The 25,966-nt window shown below is 40.2% G+C and overlaps 2 protein-coding genes across 3 annotated transcripts; both read right to left on the bottom strand.

Moving 5' to 3' along the window:
- Positions 1-2,817: 2,817 nt before the first annotated feature.
- On the bottom strand, positions 2,818-12,400 carry socs5b (suppressor of cytokine signaling 5b). Of its 2 annotated transcripts, none has more exons than XM_088305160.1 (2): positions 12,077-12,400; positions 2,818-5,397 (listed from the first exon to the last, which is right to left on the bottom strand). In XM_088305160.1, exons 1-2 carry the CDS (start codon positions 12,125-12,127, stop codon positions 3,694-3,696), a joined length of 1,755 nt encoding a protein of 584 aa, XP_088161286.1. In that variant the 5' UTR covers positions 12,128-12,400; the 3' UTR covers positions 2,818-3,693. The 2 variants fall into 2 exon arrangements, with proteins under 2 accessions (XP_088161286.1, XP_088161287.1); XM_088305161.1 differs by having other exon boundaries at positions 11,984-12,397.
- Positions 12,401-18,899: 6,499 nt separating this feature from the next.
- LOC148330431 (uncharacterized) lies at positions 18,900-21,172 on the bottom strand. Its single transcript, XM_088305318.1, has 2 exons — positions 21,103-21,172; positions 18,900-20,275 (listed from the first exon to the last, which is right to left on the bottom strand). Exons 1-2 carry the CDS (start codon positions 21,170-21,172, stop codon positions 18,900-18,902), a joined length of 1,446 nt encoding a protein of 481 aa, XP_088161444.1.
- Between the last annotated feature and the right edge of the window lie 4,794 nt (positions 21,173-25,966).

Raw genomic sequence — 25,966 nt, 5'->3', positions numbered from 1 at the left:
TATCTTTCCACTTTTTATTCACAAGGTTAAAAACCTGCCATTGGCTTTGAAGATAGTTGAGTGGGTTGAAATCACTGTAGCATGAACAAGGTGGAACCCCATCTATATTTATATTTAAATATCCAAATAAACACTCATCTCTGTCAATCATTTATTGGGCACTAATTTATTTATTTATAATACTGATATATAAATGTCATATATTTTGGTCTTCACAAATATATGATTTCTTGTATGGGCATGATGATATATTTGATAAATTGTTAAGGATTCAATGGATGGTACAGAATTCAATTTTATGTATTACTGTGGCAACATTCAGTGCGCTATTAGCTGCAACCAGCAGGGTCACTGTTGATTAGGTCTCAACTACAAGTAGTTTTGTCGCACATAAACCATGACAGCTACGAAAGGTTGAGCTGCATCCAAAGAGAATCCTACTTCATTAATATTCTCTAAAAAATAAATTATACTACTTTTCACTAGTCAATCGAGGATTTTTTTGTCTAATGCCCATTCCTGGTTACTTGCAATATAATGGATAACGATTGAATAATCCAGAAACTGATGTGGATGTCTATGCCCATTAACCACATTTTAAAAACTGCATTAAAAATGCATCACTGCCCTCATACTCACCAGTTGCACTATATAACACAAACACACATTTAATGTGCCATTAATTTAAGAGAAAAAAAAATGTAGTCTGAAGGGGCAAGGACATTCAGGGACAGTAGCCATCTTTGACTGGCTCTGGGACTTAAGCCTATTTTTTACCCTGAGAGACTTGTAGACATGGGGAGGCCCGTAGCTAGATGGAGAGTGACAAATTACAGGAAAAAAGGCTCTCCAAATTCAAACAGCATCCTCTAATCTCGTTGCACACTTGAGTACAATGACAATAAAGGGATTTCTATTTCTATTTCTATATCCTGTGATTGGTGCTATCAAGATAGCCATGGTGTAAAGGATAGTGCGTATGATTTAATTTCTGACACCATCATCCCTATTTCAAAACAGAGAATGCACCCACACAGAAATGTTTTACATATTCTATCAATTCACAGTGTGATGGAGACATTAATATAAGGGTTAATGAGTTGCGAGACATTTTCGCTAAAGAAATCCAAAATAAATGAAGGTGGAGATGAGATTGAGATTTTAGAGTTGCAGGTCTTTAAGGAAGAAGTGTCCAATTTGTCTACTAAAAAAGAAATTTAAATGTGACCGAGCACAACATAGCGCTATAGCACAGCAACAATTAGCCTGCTCGTCAACACATACTGGTACATGGTCAGAGGCTCATTTTCAATGGCAATAAAAAAAAGTGTTTAAAAAAATAAATAAATAAACGAGCAATATTTGTTCAGAATTTCTGTTCACCAACGACGACAAGAAATAAATGGTAAAACGACGCGTTGCAATTTAAAACGTCATGAGGCTACAGTTACTTTGTTTCATGGTACTGCACATATATGTATCACAGCTGAGAGTAGGTTTTCAATGCTTTCTAAGGGCTATGTGGAGCATGCGGTTTTAATTTAATGCCGTGAAACACTGGAAAAAACTGCTATGAGCAACAAAAAAAATGGCATTGGACCCATACTGTTTGGATTAATAGAGAGAGAGAGAGAGAGAGAGAGAGCGAGAGAGAGAGAGCGAGAGAGAGAGAGCAAGAGAGAGCGAGAGCGAGAGATTCACATGTAAGAAGTATTTTTTTTCCACTCCCCTGCTGAAAATTCAGCAAGAAACGCCAAAAGTAGTTTACAGACAAGCACATGCAGATGAATTTCTAACCGGGGCCGTGCAACCTTCAGTTACCTAATTAATTTACCGTAGCTTATCCAATTTAGCACCAGTAAATTTGTATCCTTTACAAAGATTTATGTGCACCATGAGTGAAAGAGCTTGGAGCTCATGCACTGATTTGTTATTTTCTGTTTCACTGCGATTCCATGGCATCAGTGGACTGATGAAACACAAGTCCCTCCAAATTTAGATGACAAAAATTGTTCAATACAAAAGGCACATAGGTTACACTAAAGTTGTGCATGTATTGGTGCAATCAGACTCAAAGCATCAGCGGCACCACTATGTTTTGATAGTTATGTCGTCTAGTGGCTAGCTCGGCACCACACAGTTTGGGTTGGAAAAAAAATTAACTTTGACCGCGGCGTGATACATACAGCACAGAATACTATGGCACAAATCACATGGTTTCGTAAAGCCTCATTAATGTTCCAAAACTAACAATGAGATTATGTGAACTGGGTGGCTACATCTAAACATTAATTTATAAAAGGCTACTTTAATTTTTCAGTGGTCTTTTGAAATAAGTTTTATTCTAAATATTCCTAATTTTTTCGTTAAGTTACGCAACTATCTTTTTGCATAACTTATGCACCATTTTCTACATAATCCTAAGAATAAGTGACCCACTCGGCCACATTGAGAAACTGTGTTACAAAATTTTAGATATTGACTGATAGTCTTTTAATACCCCTGGTGAAATGGACCCCCGGTGTCCCTTTATTTAAAAAATAAAATAAATACATGTTAAAAAAAAATGAAAGCATGTTCCAAGTGGATGATAAAGAGAATGCAAGCATAATCAACTCACTCACTGAGGCATGATTACTGTAAGACAAGAGCCAACCTTATGTTAAATAACATCACAATCTGACTGAACTGAGAAAAATGTATGTTTGGATATGAATTTAAACCAGGAAGAAATATACCCTTGTGTGTCTGCAGAAGCCTGATCAGTAAAGCCAATCCATACAGCGGGAATAAAGTTGACAAGCTTATCTTATAATGTAAGAAACAATAGGCTGGTTTATTATTGATCATTCACCATTGATGTTTAGGGAGAAACATGTGTTGTTTATATCTATAATACTTAAAAAAAAAACTAAAAAAAAACACTTAAGTTCCCTGATCTACTTTCCTGAACAGCCATGGGCCCTCTCAGAATTCTCTTGTTTAGCAAGTGCTCATGTGCAAAGAGATGGCAAAGGATGTGGCTTATGTACGGTAGCTTTATCGATGAGACAAGCCCAGAATGCATCACACCAATAGCACTTTCAGATGCCTTCACAAGCACACAACTTAAAAACCCCATGGAAGGGTGTTCCAGTATGTGTTTTGACAAGAAAAACGATTGAGTGCATTAAAAGTGACCTGTACAATGTAGCTACAGAATGTGGCTTTAGTATAGCTATTTGAATTTTGGGGAATGGACAGGGAGGCATGCATGGGGGTCTACAGGCAGGGTGATGTTTTGGGATCAGGCAGATGTTAAAGTCAAAGCAGGGGCGGTAAACGATGTTTTTGCACTATTTGTGCGACTCCTCTCTGCCCGCATCCAAAATATACCGGTACTGTTTATACTGTGTGTGTGTATGTGTATGTGTATGTGTATACATATATATACATATACATATACATACATATACATATATATATATATTCAATCATTTGTGCTAGCCAGGCATCACTACACAGATATAATCATATGTGTTTCAGTAAGTAATAACTAAAATAAAGATTAGAATGAATCTTGTATAGGTTGTTACATTTGAATTCCAACCTCCATTGGAAAGAGGTTAAATCAGTCAGTGTAGCCTCTAACGAGGCCTTTCGTTAGTTCTGTAATCTTCCTCCATGGTCTGACAAGCAAGTGGACAAAGAGCACTATTTGACTTTTAACGGCGGCTCCCTTTCCAGCCAGCGAACTCGAACTTTCTGTTTATAGTGATACTCCTTGAGGAAGTCCTGCAAGGCAGGGGGCAGCGGCAGAGAGCCTATCCCATCATAAGTGGTCCAGCGGCAGATGGCTGCTCGTGCAAGGTGCTGCAGGCTAAAGGGAAATGTCCGATGGAGAGGTGCTGTGAGCAGAGGTTCAAAAAACATACAGGCGCTTGGGTCCTTGTAGTGCTCCAGCAGCCCCGTCACGGTGGAAGAGTGGAAAACACATGGATCGTGTGCGTCAAAGCTGAAGTTGTGGTTCCACTGTTCAATGCGGGCATGTAGTGAGCGGTTATAACGGCGGAAGCTGACAGAGAAAAGGTAGTCCTCCTGGGCTGAATCACGCAGCAGGAAGGTGCCCTCCGGACGTCCATCCAGCAGTGACTCGGCTTCATAGCGGTCCATTACACCCCAGTAGCAGGGCAAAGATGTGATCTGCAATAAATCTGGCACAAGGCAGTGGATGTAGTCTATTTGGGTGTGAACCTTCCAGGGCCCAGGTTGCTGTCTGCTCAGGTGACCTTCCCCAGAGGCATGCCTTTGTTTTGGTCTCCTGGCCTGGAGACAGAGGGTTGTCGAGTCCTCCTCAGAGTCAGTGTCCTGGGTTGAAGCTGCTGCCCCTAATACCTGCACACAGGCCCCCGATGTTGAAGCTCCTAAAGAACTACCAGTTCCTGAGGCTCGGCCATCACCGGCGGCATCGCCCATGCCAGGAGCCATCTTTGGTCCCAGTTTGTAGACAGATGATCCGGGCACAGCAGCCTCAAGGGTGTGGATCTGTGCATTCGGAGGTGGGTCCACACCTTCCTCAATGCTAAGTCTCCGGCGTTCTCGTAGTCGTTCCTCCTCATCCTCAGGAGAGGGGTGCGCTGGGTCAAAGGCATCCAACAGGGCAGTGGAGGAATGTGGGCTCACCGGTGCTGTGTGTTGCTTGATCAAATGCCACTTGTGGGCAAGGTCTGAGCCGGGTGGAAAGGGGCAGGTCTCCAGCATTAGCTCTGTCAGGTGAATCTTTCGTTTGGAAATAACAGGGTTCTTCGAAGAGCGTCTGCTAGCAGGTAGTGGTAAGCAAAGGCCTACGGTATCACTTAGTCGCTGACGCAACGATCGACCATTCAAACTGCGACCTCCAGACAAAGAATCGCTCATCTCCTGGACTGAGCAGACGCCATAGCGTCTGTCTCTACGGTTTCCACTTCCTCGCAGGCGTCCAGACCGTCTATCTACCTCTAAAGAACTTTGAGTTTTGGTGGAACACGAGTGTTTTTTCTTGCCCCCCCATGGAGCATGACGGGAATAAGAGTCCCGGCGAGCCAAGGGGACACCTCCTGATCCGCCACCTGCATCCTCTGTGTCCTTGTCGATAGTGATCTCCACTATCTGAGGGGTGTCTGAGACACAGTTGTGATGACGACGCCCTACCGTTACCATTGGCACAGGAAGGAGGGTACTTGATGAACTGGAGACTTCTGATGCCTGAACTGAACCCGAGGCGCCTCCTTGGTTAAGATCGACCACACAGTGGACAGCATCAGCCTCATTCCTCCCTTCATTGGGTCCTGAACTGTTGTTATGAAAGAGAGTTTGGCATTTGTTTTTCAGGTTACTCCACATATTGCTGAATTTGCTTTCAACAAGAGCCCCAGGGACCTGTAAAACAGTAAAAAAAAATGTATTATGAGGAGGATACATTTGAGTTGTTGGAACAGTAGAGTTAAGGGTTGCCAGGCAGACACACTGTGAGACTAGGCCAAAGCTATAAATGACCCAAGATCTCCTCACAAGTGACCTGCCAGTATGTACTGTCTTACAGAGCTAGTCTAGACCTGACCAAAATGTTTCTTGAAATGACAGCAGATGGGGTATGAGTAAATGCCCTCTTTTTTGCATGCACACAGCGACGTGAAAGTAAAAGCAGTTTTGCTTTGTCCACTGAGGGATAGCACAAAAAGCAAGTTCCCCTACAGTAGTCCAAAAATTTAAGATTAAAAATTAGGAGTGGAAACTACCCAATCCATGATTATTTTATGAGGTGTGTGTTTCAGAACCAGGATGGAAGAGGTTCTGAGAAACAGTTACATTGTAACCACACGGCCCAGAAAAAATGTATTGGACAAGCAACCACACTGCGTGGAACAAGGCTGGAGAGCAGAACTTGATGCGTCATGCATGTAGACTGTAACACAGGGATGACCTCTGAAACCAGAAAGAGCGAGAGCGAGAGAGCGAGAGCGAGAGAGAGAGAGGCCAACAGATAGATAGATAGAAGCTGCAGCGTTTTTAACCATCAACGCTAAGTGATCACACACAGTCAATGCAGAGGGTGCGCTGTGGTGTGAAAGGGCAGCAAGCGATTGGGAAGGTGGGTGTGGCGCGGCATGAATCAGAAGAACAAGCCAAAGCACCTGACATTGTGCTATTTGCACAACATGATGAAATATAAATGGTCTTTCACTTGTATAGCCCCTTTCCACCTTTTAAGACACCCAAAGCGCTGCACACTGCTGTCACACTGCTGTCACACTGCTGTACTGATGACATACCATCAGGAGCAACTGAGGGTTCAGTATTTTGCTCAAGGATACTCCGACATGGTCACAATGGCCAGTGATCGAACCCAACACCACCGAGTTGGGAAACGACCACTCTACCACTCATCCACGTCACCACCTTAAGTCAGACTACAAAATAAATGCCAGTGTTAAAGCAATGCATGGTGTATATTTTAACTACATAATAAAAAATATATTTATTCAGTGACGCGTGCATTCATTCATTAAAAAAATAGATATATACATATTACAGAAAAAAAATAAGTACAATAATAAACATGGGAATAGGGACGACTATGCGCTTGATTTGGGATGGCACACGCTGCCTTGGAGCCAAAGGGGAAATCACGCACATATCAGCCTCACCCTCTTGTTGCTCAAGTTCAGTAAAAATTAACCAATGCTACAAGATCGCATGATAGCTGTGAAGCCAAAGCCAATTAGAGTCCAGCACCTATTCAGGAAAATGAAAGACAAGCTGAATGTTCGTCGGCACCCAAAGAGCTTTTCAATCCTGCAATGCAGACTGTGAGGACCAGCGAAGGAGTTGGTTTATCTTCTAAGTATATTTGCATTACTTGATTAGAACTGTCGGTAGTAATTTATGCGCACCAGGTTTAACAATGCACAGCAAACAGTAGCCAACCACAAGTGACACAAATTCACTGATTGCCTGATTAACTAACTTAATTAACTAACAAGCGGCTTTTTTCTTCAGAAATCTGCCGCAAAATGAAAGGACACTTGTTTGTCAGGATGTGCATCATGCAAAATTTGCCAATGAAGGAAATATAAAATAGTGGCTTGCAGAAGGGACCTCAAAGAACTCTAATAGAAGCAGTCAGACCAAAATACATTGTGCGTTTTGGCTTACTGAACCTATGCTGCTTGGGAAATTCTGAGCAAAAATCTGTCACAGCCATTAAAAGCTCTGGAGGGCCATCACTGTCAGAAAAACTGCCAATGACAGCCTTATTATTGCCACATCTTCCAGCATTGAAGTTAGAAATCATCCATTCACCCAACCAGCCATTTTCAGAACCACCTATCCTCACTAGGGTTGCAACAGCAACAAAATATTAATTATTATTAGATGTGTAAACTGAACACTGAGCTAGTACAATTAAGAAGTTTTTAAAAAGGTTGTCAGATAACAAAAAAAAGAAACGAATAAATAAATAAAAAAGAAACTCACACTACAAATTACAATGTCAATAGCATGAAAGCGCACACAAACCCAGTGGTGACTGGTTGTAGTTTTAGGACATTTAGCTACGCTAATGTTCGGTTAAGTCTCAAAGACAGCCGGCGGCTGGCAGTTGGCAGCAGAAAGGCATGGATGTTTCCCTCCCCCACGTTAACAGTAGCAGCCACTGTGATGGTGTTAATAGTAACAACACTTTTCAATGCATCAATTAGCTTTCGGCCACCAAAAAGACGAGGTTATCAGAACAGATTCTTACTGTCCAGACATGCAGCTCTGTGCCGTGGGGTACGTTCGCGTCCAAAGCTTGCAGCCGTCAGCATCGTGGTGGGAGTGGGCAATAAGACAAGCTAACACTTAAATGGATGAAATTGATATATATTATATATATATCACAGCGGTGATGAATAAGCATGTTGCAGATGACGCCCAATTTAATTTCTGACATGGGACAGTCGTGTCTGCAAGCTAGCAGTAGTTAGCACACATAGGCTACCCTGTGCGTCTGATAGAACGTCACCTCAATGTCCAGTTGTGGTAAGCTAACTAACATATTGTAGTACCCACTGTGGATTTTGGCGTCATTTGCCAGCGAACTCATATTTATTATTTATTAAAAACCAAAACAATTTTTTTGTTAACCCGTGGTTGACATGGAAAAGCAAGAGCACATGTGCTATCACGGTCACTCGATGGCTACCACGCACCAAGTGTTGTGTTTATAAACTTGGACACTCATCGCAGCACTCAAAGTAACACAACATGACCCATTTACTACAAGCCATTAATGTCAACTTCTATCATAATAATAATAATAATAAAAATAATAAATAAACCTACTTAGTTTGTTATGTTAGAATATACTAATCCACAGTGCTAAAGAAAATATGATCCTTCTAATCTTTAAAGGGTTTTTTGGGGGGAGGGGGTTTTAGGTACATACCACATTTTGAATGTGTAGATTATATTATGAATTCTAGAGAATCATAAATAAAATCTAAATTAAAAATAAATTCAAGTTGGTTTTTTTTAAGTTTTCTTTAGCACAGTGCCGTTCCCTAATTTTAAACATGATTTCAGTCCCTTCTACATTAAAAACAATATCAGTGCCCAAGAACACTGAAGTATTTCTTTCAGTATTTATAGGCAGTTTCATGTTATTACTGCAACTCAGCATAATTTGTTGTTTTTGGTTCCATTTAAAATGCACTAAACCTTTGCATGTTTTGGCCAAACATCAATGCGTATACTCATTAGCGCACAGAGACAAGTATGGCATCAATTTAAAAAAAAATAAATAAATGCATCGAAATCGGGAACTGAAAATCAAACCTGGGTTTGAGTGAATAGTTAGATCCCAAGTGACTAAAAAGAAAACAGAATAAAGAAAACAGACAAGGCGAGGGTACTTAAATCTGTTTCCAATTAGGAGCATAACAACGCGAAGCCTGCGTGTACGTGATTGAAGCGCAGAGCCAGGGGCATTGACAAGCACTGGCTAAATCAATTTACCTGGCTCAGGCATACTGAGGAAGGCATGCATTCTTATTTATGCCAAAAGCGCTGTGGCCCAACAGCAAGCAATTGCTGCCTCCCTAGTGAGTCAGCCATCAACCAACTACAGGCTGGACACATTAAAAAGACATGAAGTGAAGGCCATTCACAAAGCAGCAGAAGTATATCAAATATAGTTGTACCTAAAAACACTCAACTAATAATTTTACAAATATTTAAATAATATAGTTTTCTATAGCCGAGTGCCTGAGGAAGGTTTACGGAATGAAAAAGATGAGGCTGAAATGCTCTGTCTGTTTGTGAGATGTTTGGAAAAAGTGTATTTTCAATTTAAAGCTAGCACTTGATTTGTGTATGCACATAGTTTTAATAAATTAATGCTTGAACATGATAATAGGCATATTTAAGTTTGAACACTTAACGTATGCTGCCTGTAAAATAAAGGGAGTCATTTGAATTTACAGAATACATGCACGTCATGACGCAGGGTCAGGAGGGTACCACCTCTGCCTCAAGCTGAGCCAGGAAAACCCTGATTCTTATAGCATTTTTTTCTTCTTTCAAAGTTAAATATAATAATTTACCTGTGTTGCCATAAAAAAGTACTTCATTATAGAAAAATATTTAGCAAATACGGCATATCATGAGTCACTTTCAATTACATCTAACAAAATACAGTATGACAAACAAGATGACAATACATCAGCAAATATGGTCATGATGTATCGACCCAAAAAATGGGTGCAGCCAATTCCGCGCTGGTCTGGACAACTGAAAAAGTTGATAGAACCATTGCTACCAGTGCAAAAGTTAGTGCAAAGCCCCGATTACATCTTCATGTTCATGTAGGAAACATAAATCCAGCAACTGTGTGGAACAGAACTAGGCTAATTCGGCTTTCTGGCAGGCCAACACACCCATTCTCCTGGGATCAAACTGATCTCTGAGATGGCTCTTGGCAAGGCATAATGAAGGGAAAAGCAGAGTGGAGAAGATATCTGCTATGCCTCACATACTAAGATATTTGGGCGTTTGTTCTTGTGATCACTTGAATGCCCACGATTCAATTAGAGGATGGGGGATAATCACTTAACGCATAAGTCAAAATGTATTCGTAGGCAGAGATAGGATACAATATGTACAGGTCAAAATATGACTCATTACTTTTTCCTCTCTTTTGACACTGCAGTTTTTGTGTAATGATTAATTATAGTTATGCGTGTACTGTAGACCACTAAAAAAACGGTCACTCAATCATAATTGTGCATCTTGAGTGACATTGGAAACACTGTTTTCATTTTATGATCATAAACCACTTAATGATAGCGTAGAACAGGCAGGCATCATAGTTTAATCACAACTTTAAAATGTTTTGAAAGGTCAAGATAATCAATGTCAATATTTCTCAAATGTGTAGAGGACAAACCCTTCTGACACTTTTGGGTGAGTAAGGCCTTTCTACAAATCCAAATGCCCGTATTATATACTTTTCTACGTTTCGGTCAAATTTCAAGCAAATTGGTCAGCCAGGTCACAATAGTGATGTTACGCTGACCCGCCATGATGGCTCCTATTTTCTGTAGCTTCCAACATTCATTTTATGACCCCCCCCCCCCCCCCCCCAACTACAAACGCTTCCTAACTGGGATGAATTATTTACTCACGTTATGTATTAACAACTAATGGAATTCATTTATTACATTCATATTACATTACAATTGTGCATTTCATTGCATTAAAAGAAGGCTTTCTGATTTGTTTATGTTAACAATTTCAATGTAATATTCATTGTCGTTTTGAAAAAAATATTTTTGTTAGTCAGTACTGTAATTAATGTTTCGTGCAGTTGCTAAAATTGCATAACTAATTAATTTGAAAGAAATATCATCGTTCTCATATGGTGTTGGTTTCTGTGTTTAGCAATCTTTCCAATGATAGCACTCGTTTAAAAATAATAGAAAAATGATGAAAGTTATGGAAGTTTGACACTCGGATTCTACAAAAATGAAAAATAAAAAGTGAAAATCAAAAATTTCGGTCCCCATTGACTGTGCATTAAGACACGGGCCATAAAAAGGTGCATTTTAGCTACTCTTAAAAAGGCATAACTTTCTTAATATTCTTCAGAAGAAAATTACACAAAATCACTGAAAACACCTTGAAACGATCTGTCTAATAAAATAGATTTCGTGTAAATTTCTCAGCTTTATATTTTTAAGCACATACCTTGCAAAGAAAAACACAATATGAGCTTTAGTAATTCCTTTTGAATTTAGGAACTTTAACAAGTCCAAATGGGTTAGTAACACATGGTTGTGCAGTATAAGTAATTACAAACCCCAATTGTTACTTTTTAATACATTTTGCGTGAGTGTTTTAACTGGGCATACAAGTACAGTCGTTTTAGATTACTTTGTTAAAGCGCGTAAGGGTCCAAGCCATACGTGTTGCCTCACAAGTGAAAATAACAAGACCGATCATTTGATAGAAACATCGTTGCAGCCATCCAATTGCTGTTCCGGGATCTTTTAATTTCTGGAGGACGTCTTCCTCTTTTCCCTAATCCCAGCAAATATAGCTCCATTGCTACCATTCGCCCATCTACGTCGTAAAACGCATTTAACAAAAACGGCAATACTTGATACTTTTGCCAAACATACACGAATGCGCCGCTCACGCGAACAGTATGTTCAAACAAAAAGTCCTAATTATTTGCAATTAGGAGGGGAAGAATAGCCATATAATGCTAACCGTTAGCATTCCACAGACAGGGACGCTATAGCGTTAATTTGGAGCTAGCGTTCAAGCTAGCCACGCAGCTAATGAGTTAGCATGGTTGGCGTTGAAAAAAAAATCCAGACTAAAATGTCCACAAATGAGGCAACAGCCGCGTGTCGCTGTAACCGTAGGGACAGAAGGAATGTGCTTCATATGTAATGGGCTGTGTTGTCAAAATATATCTTACCCTTGTGTTTTTTTGAGAGCCCTATTCAACAGCCCTCTTTGTCTGCAAAAAATGGCTATTGAACGAGAGCAGGCATATATCCTTTTGGCTCACCGCGGTGACGGACGAAGGCGCAAAAGGTCCGCCGACCCTTGATGGTGTCATCCCCAGGTCTCAAAACATTTGGCAGCTACCGTGCAAAACATTTAAAAGGCGAAATCAAATTACAGCTGCCGACTCCCGTTCTCCATGGGAGTAGTGGAGTCTTGTTCGCCAAAGAGCTCGTAGCTGCAACCTCCAGCAGCCAATATGACGGCGCTCTGCGAGCCCCAACAGCCGGGGAGAGCTCGTTCGCCTCCGCAGCACGACTGACGGCGTAGTGGTCCAATGGAGTGCAAGGAAATCTTCCGACTTCCGATTTGGAACGCGGATAGGGAAATCCCCCGGAGCTGTCTCCCAGTGATGGGCGTCCCGTGCGACCAATGAGCTCACAGCACAGGATGGAGCAAGTCGAAGGCAGCGACTTGGAAACGTGGACCGTTGCAAAGATGCTTGCAGAGACCCAAGCAGGCCGCACTCACAATGACGTCACCCAGGTAAGAACACTTAAAGCATAGTATTTTAAACAAGCGCACGCAAACAAACAAACAGTACCGTACTTTAAACGCCTAAAGCCGAGGATTACATTGAGGAACTAGAAAATTACATTTCTGCAAGAATCGTTAGGATTTTACTTCGGAATGCCGTGGAATTGATTAATTGGGGAGATGTAGAATGTTTGACTTGTTGGAATGGTTAGAATATGTAGAAAAAAAGTGAAAGGAGGAGGTACAAGGGAAAAAAAAGTATCTCTGAAATTTGGAAATTTGATTGTGAAGATTTGGGAATGCATTATTTTTTTTCCCAATATGTCGTGAATGAGCTGAATAGAAATAGGAATAGAATCAAGATATACGGAAGGAGAGGTAAATGCAAAGCTGGGCAGTCTGTCCCGGGAGTGGAACAGTCCGGCCCTCCGGCATGGTCACATGTCCATTTTTGGGACAGGGGGAGGAGGGGTGCGACAAATTTTGCGGGGACTGACGAACAAAAAAGGGTCAAGTGCCCAACTCTGGGTAAATGTATCACATATCTTTTACTTTGAGACTTTTACTTTGAAAATGTGAAAAGTTTGGGAATCTAATCAACAGTAATTAGATTAACATTTTGAAGTTAGGATGTTTTAATCATCCACCAAATGAGAAAGGAGGTCGATGTGAAAAATAGCTCTTAAATTACAGACATTTGATATTGTGAGAAATAGTTCCTAATATGTTCTACATTTGTTGATTGTTTGACATGGTTTTATCTTTCATAGTCTGAAGTTGGAATGATTTAAATCGCTCACGAAAGGTTGTTGATGATTTTGTCAATCAGTTGAGTGGTTTGAATTTCGAATGGGAAAGATCTTATTCACTTATTTTTTCCTGTTTGGAAAATTAAGAATTATGGGCAAAGTGGGATTTTTTTTGTTCATAGAAAGTAATGCCCCACATCCTGCATTTTTTTCAAGTTGGTTGGTTTAAATCAGATGAGAAATCTGTATGACTGTATGATCATTCACACAACAGCTAGTAAAATATTGACTGGTATGTATAACATTTAGGACAAAGCAGAGTTAATATAATTCTGTTTCAAAGATTATATACCACCCTGTCACTCAGCAACTACATTTTTAAACCTGTATTTACAATTTGTTGAGATCCCAAGAAGGTGTATTATTCAATGATTATTATGCATATTTTCGACACCATTCGTGGAGTATAAATTGAACAATACGTTGATGATTGGGCAGCATGGTGTGTAAGTGGTTTACACATAAGCCTCACAGTTCTGAAGGTAGTAGTGGAATCTCAACTCCAGCTTTCCTCGAATGAAGTTTGCATTCTCTTCCGTTGTTTGTGTGGGTTTTCTTCAGGTACTCTAGATTCCTCTCACCCTAGAAAAACACATGTATGTTAGGTAATCAAGTAAAGATTTTTAAAACTGTCCATATGTGAATGCTGGTTTACCTATATGTGACCTTCTATTGAGTGATAATCAGTCCAGGTTGTACCTGGTCTCTTACCAAGGCTCCAACTCACCACCTCGAATGAGGACAAGCAGTGTAAAAAATGGGGGGATAAATATTTTAGTTATCTAGCACTACATCATACTTAGAGCTGGTTCTCACATTTTACTTTTCGATGAGAGAGTGCAAGAGAGAGAAGGAGAGGAAACATTTTAAGAGGCTGCTTTCAATAGAACAAAAATTAGAATTTAAGGAAACTTGATTCATAATGATTGTGTTAGGCTTGTTAAATAAATACATAAAACAATAAGGAGTGAGTCTCCATAATCCGCAGACAACGAGGCTTCTTAGAAGCCTTTATTTAATTTTCACATGACACAAATAGCAATGGAAGTTTTGAAAAGTGCATTTATAACAAGAATTACCTTGAAATAAAGTACTAAAAAAATCCATAGCTGAAGAAAAAAAATGCTTTATAAGTTTTCTGTGCAAAAAAAAAGGGGAAATGAATAAATAAATAACACATGAACAAAAGCTTAAACATTAACAAAAGAATACTGGCAGGCAGACGAGACTTAAAGCGAGGTCAGACTAGAGAAGATGATGTCATTGCTAGTCAGGACATTTTTTTTGTCCAGTGCGCTGAATACATAAAACATTTTGCACCAGTTGATTTGCTAAATTAATGAAAGACTTTTTGTCTTTCATAATAAATAAGTTGCACTTTCAACGTTTATTTATTTATTTTTTAAATTAATGAAGGAGCATTTACTTCGACCATTTTCGTTTCTGTGTGTGACTATTCACCCATTTGAAAGGATACAATGAATGCCAACAATTTAAGACTCGGGGCTCTTTTGCCCTCTTGTGGCAGCAAAACAGAAAGAAGCCCGCACCACCAGCTGACAAAATGCAGTGCCTTCTTCATGGAGGAGCTGCCACTGGGATATAACATTTTAGTATTATATCCACGTGGATTGTGCACAAGATACCATGTGAATATATTTTGGATCATCTGATAGTGTTTTTAGCTTTTACAATGCAAAATGTTCCACTATTCACACAAAGTTTGATGATGTTTGATAGAAAATGAACAGCAGAAACTGATAAACTCGATATAAGGGAATGTATCAAGAGCAGTGAATAAGTGAATACAATATTTATGTAATTGTTGTGATAATAACGTATATGTAATAATTTGTGCCACAAAAGATATACAAACGAACACCAAACACAAAGCCATGTTGGAGAAGGATCGATAAATGCGACTCTAATCTTAAAAAAAATTAAGAAACAAGCAAGTATGTTTAAGTTCGGCCACATGGTTTCTCTTTTGTAACTGCACTCAGTATACCACATCTGATGGTTTCTACAGGACGGTGCAGGATCCCACCCAATGGGTGACAGGCCACTCCTCTTCGTAGACCCATACCGGTCCTCCCTTCGACAAAAGGAGTCGTACAGCCTCTTTTGACAGGTGGCTGGCTTCTCAAAGCACTTCCTGAGGACACTCCTACAGCCTGCTGAATTAGTGCAAATTAGGTTAACCACGGAGGTGGTCCAAACACTAGGTCCACAGGAGTGTGGAGCTCCCGCCTGAACATGAGGGCTGCAGGAGTGCATTTAGTTGACTCCTGGACGGCTGTCCGATGCACCCAGAGGTCCAGAGTTAGGTACAGGTCCCAGTCCGGATGTTTGCGGTTGGTCAGCAAAGCAAGCGTGTTGGCCAAAGTGCAGCTGAATCACTGTAGCAGTCCGTCACTCTTGGGATGCAGAGGTGTCATGCTGGTCTTTCGGATGCCCAGCCATTGGCAGACCTCTCCAAAGCTTCAAAGTTCCGTCCCTGATCACTGTGCAGTTCCTCTGGTGCACCAAACCGACTAAACAGTGTGCTGGCCAGGTATTCAGCGGTGGTGGCAGCGTTCACGTCTGGAATGGCGTAAGCCGCTGGCCACTTGTAGTCTTTTCCCGTTCCGAGTCCAGAAAAGGCCCCAATATGTCAATATCCACACACTGCCCCACCTGCTATTCCTGTCAGGGGTTATGGGAGTTTTGGGGAGGTACAGGGGAGCAGAGATAAGTGGCCAGCTCTTGCCAAACCAGCACGAGCAGCTATGGCCTCATCTTGCGAGGGGCAAGGAGCTGGAGAAGATTGCCATGGGTAACAAGGCTGGACCAATGGGAGGACAAGGACTTTGTCTCCAAGTCCAGCATGTAGACAGCTGACGATGCAGATTGTTGGCTGTCTTCCATCTATTGTTGGTCATTGCAAAGAACAGCGCCATTATTAACATATTTTAAGTCACATAAAGAAACACCAATACTGTTTTATCGCTGTTTGGATTGATGACATCATCAAACAACAGCGTCACAGAGCTGCTGCTCAAATTGCTTCTGGAGAACGCCAACTCTTACATCAATCAGAACAATCAGTATTTTGCGGAATATAAAATCAAAAAGCGGTGCTATACCTGTTAAGTAAAAATGTTGCTAATTATTTGTCAGTTCTTAAACTTCTGAGATACTGGGAATTTGTTTTTTTGCATGCTCCGAGTATGCCTGCAAGTACACGGTAAAGGATTGACACCTCATCTGTCTCAACTCCTGTCTCTGATTGGTTGGTTTTCCTCAAGCAAGATGGTTTCTTCACCAAATTGGAGGTAGAAAATGGGCCCAGAGTGCTGATTCTTTTTCAGATTAAAATGTTAATGTACTATTGTCAGGTCATACTGAGTTATAACAAATGCAAGTATTTATTTATTTTTATTTTTTTATGACAAACTCCTCCTCTAACTAAAAAAGTAGTTGTCTCATCACTTTACAAAGTCCGTCCGATCTCGACCATGGTCAAGCTGAGCCTCCTGGAGAAAAATACTGTGTCATCCATAAACTACAGATGTGTCTTTGTGCTACTGAAACCAGCACTGATTTATTATAATTTCATTTGATATTCCATTTTGGGTTTCCTCTTCGAAATGACAATATCTAATGCTGACAAAAACAGCTACACCATCTAGTGCAGAGGTATTCAATTAAAAGTCACAGAGGTCCACGACTAAAATTTCTTCCAATTAAAAGGTCCGAACCAAAATCCAACTTCCCTTAATGCCTAGCCTATGTTCACATTTTTATATAGTTTCAATATTTAGTCATTTTCAACAGAGCACACTTATATACTAAATATTTAGTAATGTTCCCATTGAACACGTTTACCAGTCAAACAAATATAAGGCATTTATTTCACATTCAAGAAAATGTGGCTCCAGGAACTTAAGTTTGCCACTTCCAGAAAAAAACAGTAAAATATCTCCTGCAGAAATATATCAAGTCCAAAGCATTGGGTTAACATAGTTGACCTTTTTTTTTTTTTTTTTTTTTTAAATCAAGGAGTTATCAGCCTAAAGAAAAACGGAAAGCCTAATTATCCAAGTAAACCAGGTCAACATGTTGAGTACACAATAAATAAAAATGGCTTTCCTCATGAAAAACTAATTCTAAATGAGCTTTGATACCACCTTTTCTTTTGAATATTTTTTTAACTTCTCTTAATGAGAAAAATTAGTTTGTGACTGCTCTGCCAGTGACTTAATTCTGGGTTGGAACGGATTCAGGGCCATTGGGATTTGGTAGATCATTTCACACATCTGGGCTTTGTGTTTTCCTTTAAATAATGTTTGTGCAACCACATTTAAGCACTCCTTCACAACTTCCCCATCACTGAATGTTTCCCCAGAATCTATGATACTTGTAGTGAACATTCGTGTGCATGCCGCTGGGCTGTAAACGAAAATGTAAACATCTGTTATACTGCACTCGAAGTTCGATGTTTTTGCGTACTGTCAGCAGCACTCTCTTCCGGTCTGCTGCGCAATTGGCAGTGGATCGTAAACAAAAGATCTGATTGGCTCAAATCAGTGACGCCTTTTTCGTATTAACTAGAATTGCAGCGCCAACGTTTGCGAATGCGCCCTGAAAAAAAATAATCATAGATTGGTCATGGTCCGGTCCGAACCATCGCGCGGTCCGGCCATTTGGTGATGCCTGATCTAGTGTTTCTGTCAATGTAACACCCCAACATAATGGGGACACTTATAAGGTACAAAATATCAGCCTTTTTTTGGGACCCAACAGTTCAGCCAGTGCTGTACAGAGTTCCATTTGTACCTGTTACTTATCAAAAGATACCACACATGGAAAGCCATTGCTGAAATTGTAATGAGATTTGCACAACCAGGAAGAGGGTTTCAGAGGTTGCTGGTAGAGCACAAAGCAGTTTATTTACAGATGTGACATTATTCAAGGCAGTATAATTATTATGACAATTCATTACCATTACTAATGTCTGAATTAAATGTTCCATAATAGTTTGTAATTAAATATTGTTTCCAGTGAGCAAATGGTGAGCTGAGAGTATTTTATCATGGAGGGAAAGTGGAATGGGTCCGCCAATTTCCTTTGCAGTCAGTCATCGCAGCATGTCTTGTGTCCACTCACTTCCAGTCTGACCAAGCTGTCCAACCCTCTCACAATTGCTACCTTGGTAATGGCATTCCTGTAGACACAAGAAAATATGTGATTATCCGTAACTTGGACACACAAGGGCTAGGGTTATGACACCATATCCTGCTGCCAGTGTTACCCCATGGGGATCTCACATGGCTAGGCAGAGATGTTCATCATGGACTAGTCCGTGGGCTGAGGTGGAACTTGCCAGGAAGTCACAAAGACACGATTCCAACTCAAAAGCATGCAAAAAGACAACAAATGGCTCAAACAGTATGAAAAAGAAATAGACATATAACAAAGGATTCAAAACTTGTGATGTGTGGCATCTTGATGAAACAAGAGGCTGCAAGAGACTGGTGGAGATATTGGTTCTGGTTTATATTAAAACAAGAGGTTGGCAGGAAGTTTCCAATGCTTTTTGTTGTTTTGCACAGGCTTGACTCTTTCCCTCTCCATCCAAAGAACACGTGGGGGACCTTCCCTTCTTGGAGGATCACTGAGAGGATTTTTCCAGGGCTGTTTTGGCTGAGGTTTTGGTCTTGTGTCTGCTCCAGCAGTTTTAGGCCTTTCTGCTCCATATAAGCGGTGAAGACTCAACCTTGTTCTTCTTACCTCAGGTAAGGATGATGTTGGTCCTATTTTTGGCCTCTTTGGTGCAGATGCTATCCGAGAAACCACACCGTTAGCCTCCAGAAATGTTAGTCTGCTTTGTGATTCAGTTCTTTCAGATTTCTTTAGTCCAGATGCCGGGCAATAACCAAACCTGGTTTTCTTGGACTCTTGTGCTGACCTGGTCTGTTGTTCCGATTTTCCGAGTCTTTGTCGTTGAGGTATACTGAAAGGGGTTAGCCTGGTGTTCTTGGGCTCGCTTTGTTTGGGCCTGGTATCTGGCCCGGTTTTTTGGGGTCCAAATGACTCCGTCTTGGAATTATCAGGCAGTAGTAGGGTTACTCTGTTCCTACATTTGACTTTCTCAGGTCCAGGCGTTTTATCCTTTTGCAATACATATTGCCCGGGAGATCTTCTCTTGGCCTCATCTGATTCTTTCCTACGTGGCATAACATTACTTTTTTCAACTGCTTGGTCATCCTGGGTTTTCCTTAGTGGACTAGCCGGGAGAACAAACTTTTGCCTTTGTGGGCGTGGTGGAGGAACAAGCTCTTTTCTTGGTGGACTACTTGGAAGAACAACCTTATGGCTTGGTGGACTACGTGGAAGAACAAGCTCTTGTCTTAGTGGACTAGAAGGGAGAACAAGCTCATGCCTCGGTGAAGTAGGTGGCAGGACTGGCTCTTTCTTTGGTGGACTAGGTGGCAGATCAAGTTCTTCCTTAGGTGGACTAGGTACGAGAACAGGCTCTGGTGACAGATGTTCCTGAGTACCAACAGAAGTTGGTGATGCAGCCACTTCTAGATTTGCTGATGCAGCCACTTCTAGACCTACATCTGACAGTGATTCAGCATCCGATACTAATTCATCCTTTTCATTTGATACACATTCTATTGACACTACATCGGTTCCTGTGCTGGCAGTACAATCCTCTGGTTGTGCTGCACATTTTTCATCACCCGACTTCTTCTTCGTCTTACGGTCTCTTCCAGTTTTATGTATTACCTCTTGTGGTAATACATTTGCCATTGCCAAATCCTTGTACAGCCTCTGCAAAAGGTCTTCGATCTCTGCCTCAGATATATTTTGTAAGGATGGGATGGAATCCGTACATGTTTTTGTGTCTTTATTATCTAGAAACTTCTTCTCTGTAGAGAGCCGTTTACAAAACCACAGATATAAGTTTATACTTTAAAAATATAATTTTTTGGTAACATTTCAAATCCTCACTTCACTTTATGCCAGCACCAAATACCATATTTCCTCAAGCAGTGTGGCCCTTAATTGGTCGCCGGAAAATTATTATGTTTGGTACAATTGGAAGGAACTGCCTCATTTAACAGACTCATACGGGTGATGTGTTATTTGTCATTATAATCAATGTGAAAAAATATAATTCCAATTCAATTTTTTGGGAAACCTTTCATAGGGGATGCTAAAGAATCAGACAGACTACAAAACCAAACAGTACTTTACGGCGCTAACTGTTTTGTGTTTTTATTCCTTAAGTAAAAGCAGAAGGATAAGCATTTGTTCGTTTGTTAATGTGCACGGCACGTTCAAGTGTACACAACTTTCATCACGTCTCATTAGAGGTCACGAAAGCGAGTCACTTGCAAGATTTGTTTGTCAGGGTTTATGCTCGGTGCCTTTGCTGACACAGTCTATTTTTTCCTCTGGGCTTTGGATCAGTAGCGCTGGTGTGAAAGGCAGAAGTATTCACTACATTACAAGTGCTACCCTTCCTAGTAGAGTACAGGCCAATATTTGAGGAAATTCATTATGTTTACTAACTATTGACAGTATGCATTTTTTAACAAACAATGTAACTAACATACACATGCAGCATATGTAAAATATGATTTGAAATACCCGAATTGCTGCTTTGTAGCCTGGCTCAATTAATTGAATTCCTATTTACTAATTTACAGCATAACATTAGAAAGCTGAGAGTACTTTTAGAACTGAATCTTACCCCATTGTTCTTGGAAGACCACAAAAAGCAGTTTGAGACTCTCTTCTTGGTGAAATCCTATGAAGTCCATAAGATCTGATATATATTGATGTATAAAATCACTCATATCAGTTGGTTGTGAAAAATATATGGCTCTGAAAATACAGTCCACTAAACTCTTCAGTCCAAATGGATCTGATGCGGGATCCATATCCGTCCTTCGTATTTCTTTGTTGTGTACAATTTCGTACTGAATGGAAGTGGGCTGTGAGTCCTTGCTTATGTGACTGCTCAAATGTCACAAATCAAATCAAGAATTAGTTCTCATTTTATTTGTCAGCCCAAGTATATGAGCTGACCGCCAAGAGAGCACACAATATTTTCTGCACGTATGTTACCAAAGTCATGGGAAAATATGTCCAAATTAAAGCTATAAGGTCTAATATGAAAATGTTTCCCCAACAACATGTCAATACCATATAGAGTACATCTTACGTTGCTCAAAACCATAGAGCCCAGGTTTTGATGATGTGAGAGGTGACACAATGTTAAAGCTTTGATATGATGTCACACAGCGGGCTTGATCAACTTGGTACTTGGGAACCCCCTAAAAAAATGTACATATTAAATATTAAATTGCTACAATGTGGGCGGCACGGTGGCCTCACAGTGAGAGACAGCATCGGGCGTGGGTTCGATCCCAGCTCCGGCCATCCTGTGTGGAGTTTGCATGTTCTCCCCGTGCTTGTGTGGGATTCCTCCGGTTTCCTCCCACATTCCAAAAACATGCATGGCAGGCCGATTGAACACTCTAAATTGCCCCTAGGTATGAGTGTGAGCGCGGATGGTTGTTCGTCTCTGTGTGCCCTGCAATTGGCTGGCAACCAGTTCAGGGTGTCCCCCGCCTACTGCCCGAAGATAGCTGGGATAGGCTCCAGCACCCCCCGCGACCCTTGTGAGGAGAAGCGGTGCAGAAGATGGATGGATTTCTACAATGTATTTTCTACAATGTATTTGTAAAATTAGAGCTATAAATTATAATTACCAATACAATTAATAAAAATAATAGATTACCACTGTTTATTACACACGATTGAACAATATTTGTATATACATGCACATACTACTAGATCATCTTATTACTGTTTCTGGTCACTCATTAACCTTCATCTCAGTCCATAATGATTTTTTTAGGCTTGTCTCTCTACTTTTGTTAATTCTAGTCTGAGTTTGTTTTTTTTTTAAATTGAGTATTTACAACTTCTGTACTTTTGTTCAGACTGCTTCTGAAATAGTAGACTGTGATACTTTCACTCCTGGCTAGCTTGATGGTAATGTTACATTTTTTCCCCATTATTTGTTACTTTAACAATCTAAGAAGGTTCTGCCAACTGATGTTTTCTTTGGGTTACCATCATTATTTAATTTTATCTTCAAAATACAGTGCAGTTTGTAGTTCATGAACTTGGTTGCAATTCTTAGATACCACTTTTTTTTTTTAGTGCGCCTAAAGTGGAAGTTTTCTTTGAACTTGACTGGAATTGACCTCAAAGTGTCATTGGGTTTGTCAACCTAGTCCTAGAGAATGTGTCAGTCCGCCTTATGAAGGCCGAAAATGAGTGGATTCATCTGCTTAATTCTTATTGGACAACACAATATTACTTAGAATACTGTTGTTTGGATTAGTGGGGGCACATAGAACATATATATGAGAAGAAAGTTTCAGATTTTTACCTGATTACGTACTTAGTGCGCATTTAAGTACTGGCCGCTACCAAATTCCGTTAATTGAAAATGTTGCGATTTCTTTCAATTATGATGAAATTAGATTTTATTTTATCAAATATTGTTCAGAGACGAAACAAAATTTTCTTGAACATGACATGTTTCACTGAACTATAACATTTTTTAGAGTCACACATTTATTAGCCTCTAATACAAGGCATTTCTAATTTAAAATAAAACAAAGTGTGTTGGAAACTCAACGCTTGCCAGATGGCAACTCATGAGCAGTCCATTTCTTGCATCTTGCAAAACGTAAGATGAACTCTGCTCTGCTGCCGTGAGTTGCAGCATTGCCGGTAGAGTATTTAAGCATTTTTTTTTTCAGTGCAGGAATGAGCACAGACATCCGATCTTATTCATCTCCTTCGTCTTTCTTCTTCTCCACAAATGTGTCCAATGTGTTTTGTTTTATGTTGATTTCACGTCGTGCTGCCAACTGTACTCTTTATTCAACTTTTCTGTTGCAATCACTCTGCGTCTCACATAGAACATAAAATTTCACTCACCATTTCACATTCGTGTGCGCTTCAGGGGCCACACGGAAAACAAACTCAAAAAATATTACCCAATGCAAGGAAGTACGCAGAGCTGGTAGTGGCGCTTTTGATGCGTTCAGAGGCAATTTTTGTCGTCTGCCCATTTGACCGCGTGGGCCGGACTAAAATCCACCTTCGGCCGTGATTAATTGAACATTTTTTAAAATTTGTCATGACCCGACCCCCAGAGGGCCAGTCCGTTCTGCCCCCGGGACGGGGGGGCCCCACTCTGTCCATACCATCGCCGACGCTGGCTTTTGAACTTTGCGTCCATAACAGTCCGGATGGTTCCTTTCCTCTTTTGGTTTGGGGGGGCTGGAGGACTCGACGCCCACAATTTCAAAAAAACTATTTGAAATGTCGACTCGTCAGACCACTGCACACTTTTCCATTTTATATCAGTCCCTCTCCGATGAGTTTATTCCCGTACAAGTCGGCGGCCTTTCTGAATGTTGTTGACATATCGCTTTTTTGCATGTTAAGAGTTTTATTTTTCATTTGTATATTTATCAACAAACTTGGTTAACTAGCATTGCTTTTCTGAAGTGTTCCCGAGCCCACGCGGAAATATCCTACCACAATGATATACTTTTTTAATGCGTAACCTGGGAGATTGAAGGTCATAGGCATTCAATGTTTGTTTGTGGACTAAATGTTTGCATGCAGAGATTCCTACAGATTCTCAGAATCTTTAGATATTTTGAAACGATGATGAAATTCCAATTGTGCGTTTACAAACATTCTTCAATTGTTGAAATATTTGCTCACATATTTGCAAATCATTGGATTCTGTTTTTATCGAGTTTTTTTTTTACAATGTCCTAACTTCATTAGAATTGGGGTTTTCACAACAGAACTAATGTCATTTCATGTATGCACAAATTGAGAAAATTGTCACAACCAAATATTGAATTTATCCCTTCTATTTTTTTTTTTTTGCAATATTTTTCATTAAGCTTAATCAATATTATGGTGGTTTACTCACCTAACTGGTGCTGTGGGTTGAATTTGAGAGTGTCTGAATGTTTTTCACGATTGTGTTCTGTAGTTGACCGGTGACCACTACAGGGTGCAGTCGACCTTTTACCCGAAGCCGCTCGAAGCTGGACTCGGCTCTTGCTTACAGTGCAGGGTTATCATTTGATAATCCATCAACTTTTGGCATCTTTAGGACTTGCTTATGCTGAGACATTTTGAAGACTGAAATTTTTTCTCTTCCCTTCAGTTGAAGCTGCTCACATTGTTTTTAGATCTCAGTGGTCCAGGGGCAGTTTTGTGTTTACAAAAATAAAAATCCTCAAATTTTCCCAGTTCATTTCAATGCCTGTCAATTGTACATGGAATTTCACCATTCACGGGCCAGCGTGCATTTTGTCCATATTTAAAATGGCATTTCCTCATACATCTTGTTAGGGCGTGTGTGGTCCAACGAGGATGACATATTGTGCCCCCCTCCATTATTTCTATGACATGCTATGATATCTTGAGCTACAATATTATTACCTTGTCATTTGTCCCGTTTATTTGGATATCAATCCGGATAAAACATTAACTACCCAACAATGGTCATCCTCAGCTTCCATAGTGTCAGCTTGTCTTCTGCTCCTGGCTTCAAAGGCCTCTCTGGTCTCTGTGATGAGGAGCTACTAAATTTTTCCATGTTGTGTTAATCAGCAGCCATTGCAGCAGTTGTGCATTCCACTTGCCTCATTTACCTTAAGACACAATCAATAAACAACTCCACTCAATCAGCAGAATTTGAATGCTCAATTAATTAATGAATTACAGTATGCTCTTGTGTTCCCCTAGTCACAAAATGCAGCTTACTTCCCATCTTGTTTGTTGTTTTTTGCTGTACCACATTTGATAATTCCAAATCTTTGTATAGTGTCTGTAAAAGTCCCGCTAGCTCTACTTCCGATATATTTTTCTTTGATGGGGAAGATTCTTGATTTGATGTGGGAGCCTCTGCCTCTGTGTTTACTTTATCTTTAAATCGCTTCTCTGTAGAGAAACATTATTAAAGAAAAAATAATCAGCATACAGACTATTTAACAAAAGTGAGACCCTACTTATAGTATTATTACTGAAATGTAAAGGTATATATTGACTATTGTGTTACTCTAATATACATTTTTCCAGTATCACTTACAGAATTGGTCAGCCAGCATTTTTTTAAATGGCGCTTACCCCATTGCTCTTGGAAGAGTAAGAAAACAACTTTCGGATCTGCCTCCTTGTGACACTCTCTGAATTCAATCAACTCTAATATGTATTTGTTTATAAAGTCGCAAATATCAGTAGGTTGGGAAAGTATTTTTGCTCTGAAAATACAGTCCACTAAATCTCTCAGCCTGAGTGGATCACAAAGTGCGGGATCCATACGGGTGTGTTTTAACAGCTTTGTTTGGACTGAGATTTGAGTGCCTGTGTCTTTTGAGTCAGTCACATCAGGAATGTGACATGTTCAATGTTAAAAGCATTTCATGATGTCACAGGGCTTTGATCATATCACGATCTACTCCACGCACACAAGCACGCACACGCACACGCACACACAGCAC

The sequence above is a fragment of the Idiotropiscis lumnitzeri genome, chromosome 9 (assembly GCF_059441095.1).
Source record: "Idiotropiscis lumnitzeri isolate Australia: NSW breed Sydney's pygmy pipehorse chromosome 9, RoL_Ilum_1.0, whole genome shotgun sequence".
NCBI classification, from domain to species: domain Eukaryota; kingdom Metazoa; phylum Chordata; class Actinopteri; order Syngnathiformes; family Syngnathidae; genus Idiotropiscis; species Idiotropiscis lumnitzeri.
The sequence above is the reverse complement of the archived record's forward strand: the minus strand, read 5'-3'. Positions and strand labels throughout refer to the sequence as shown.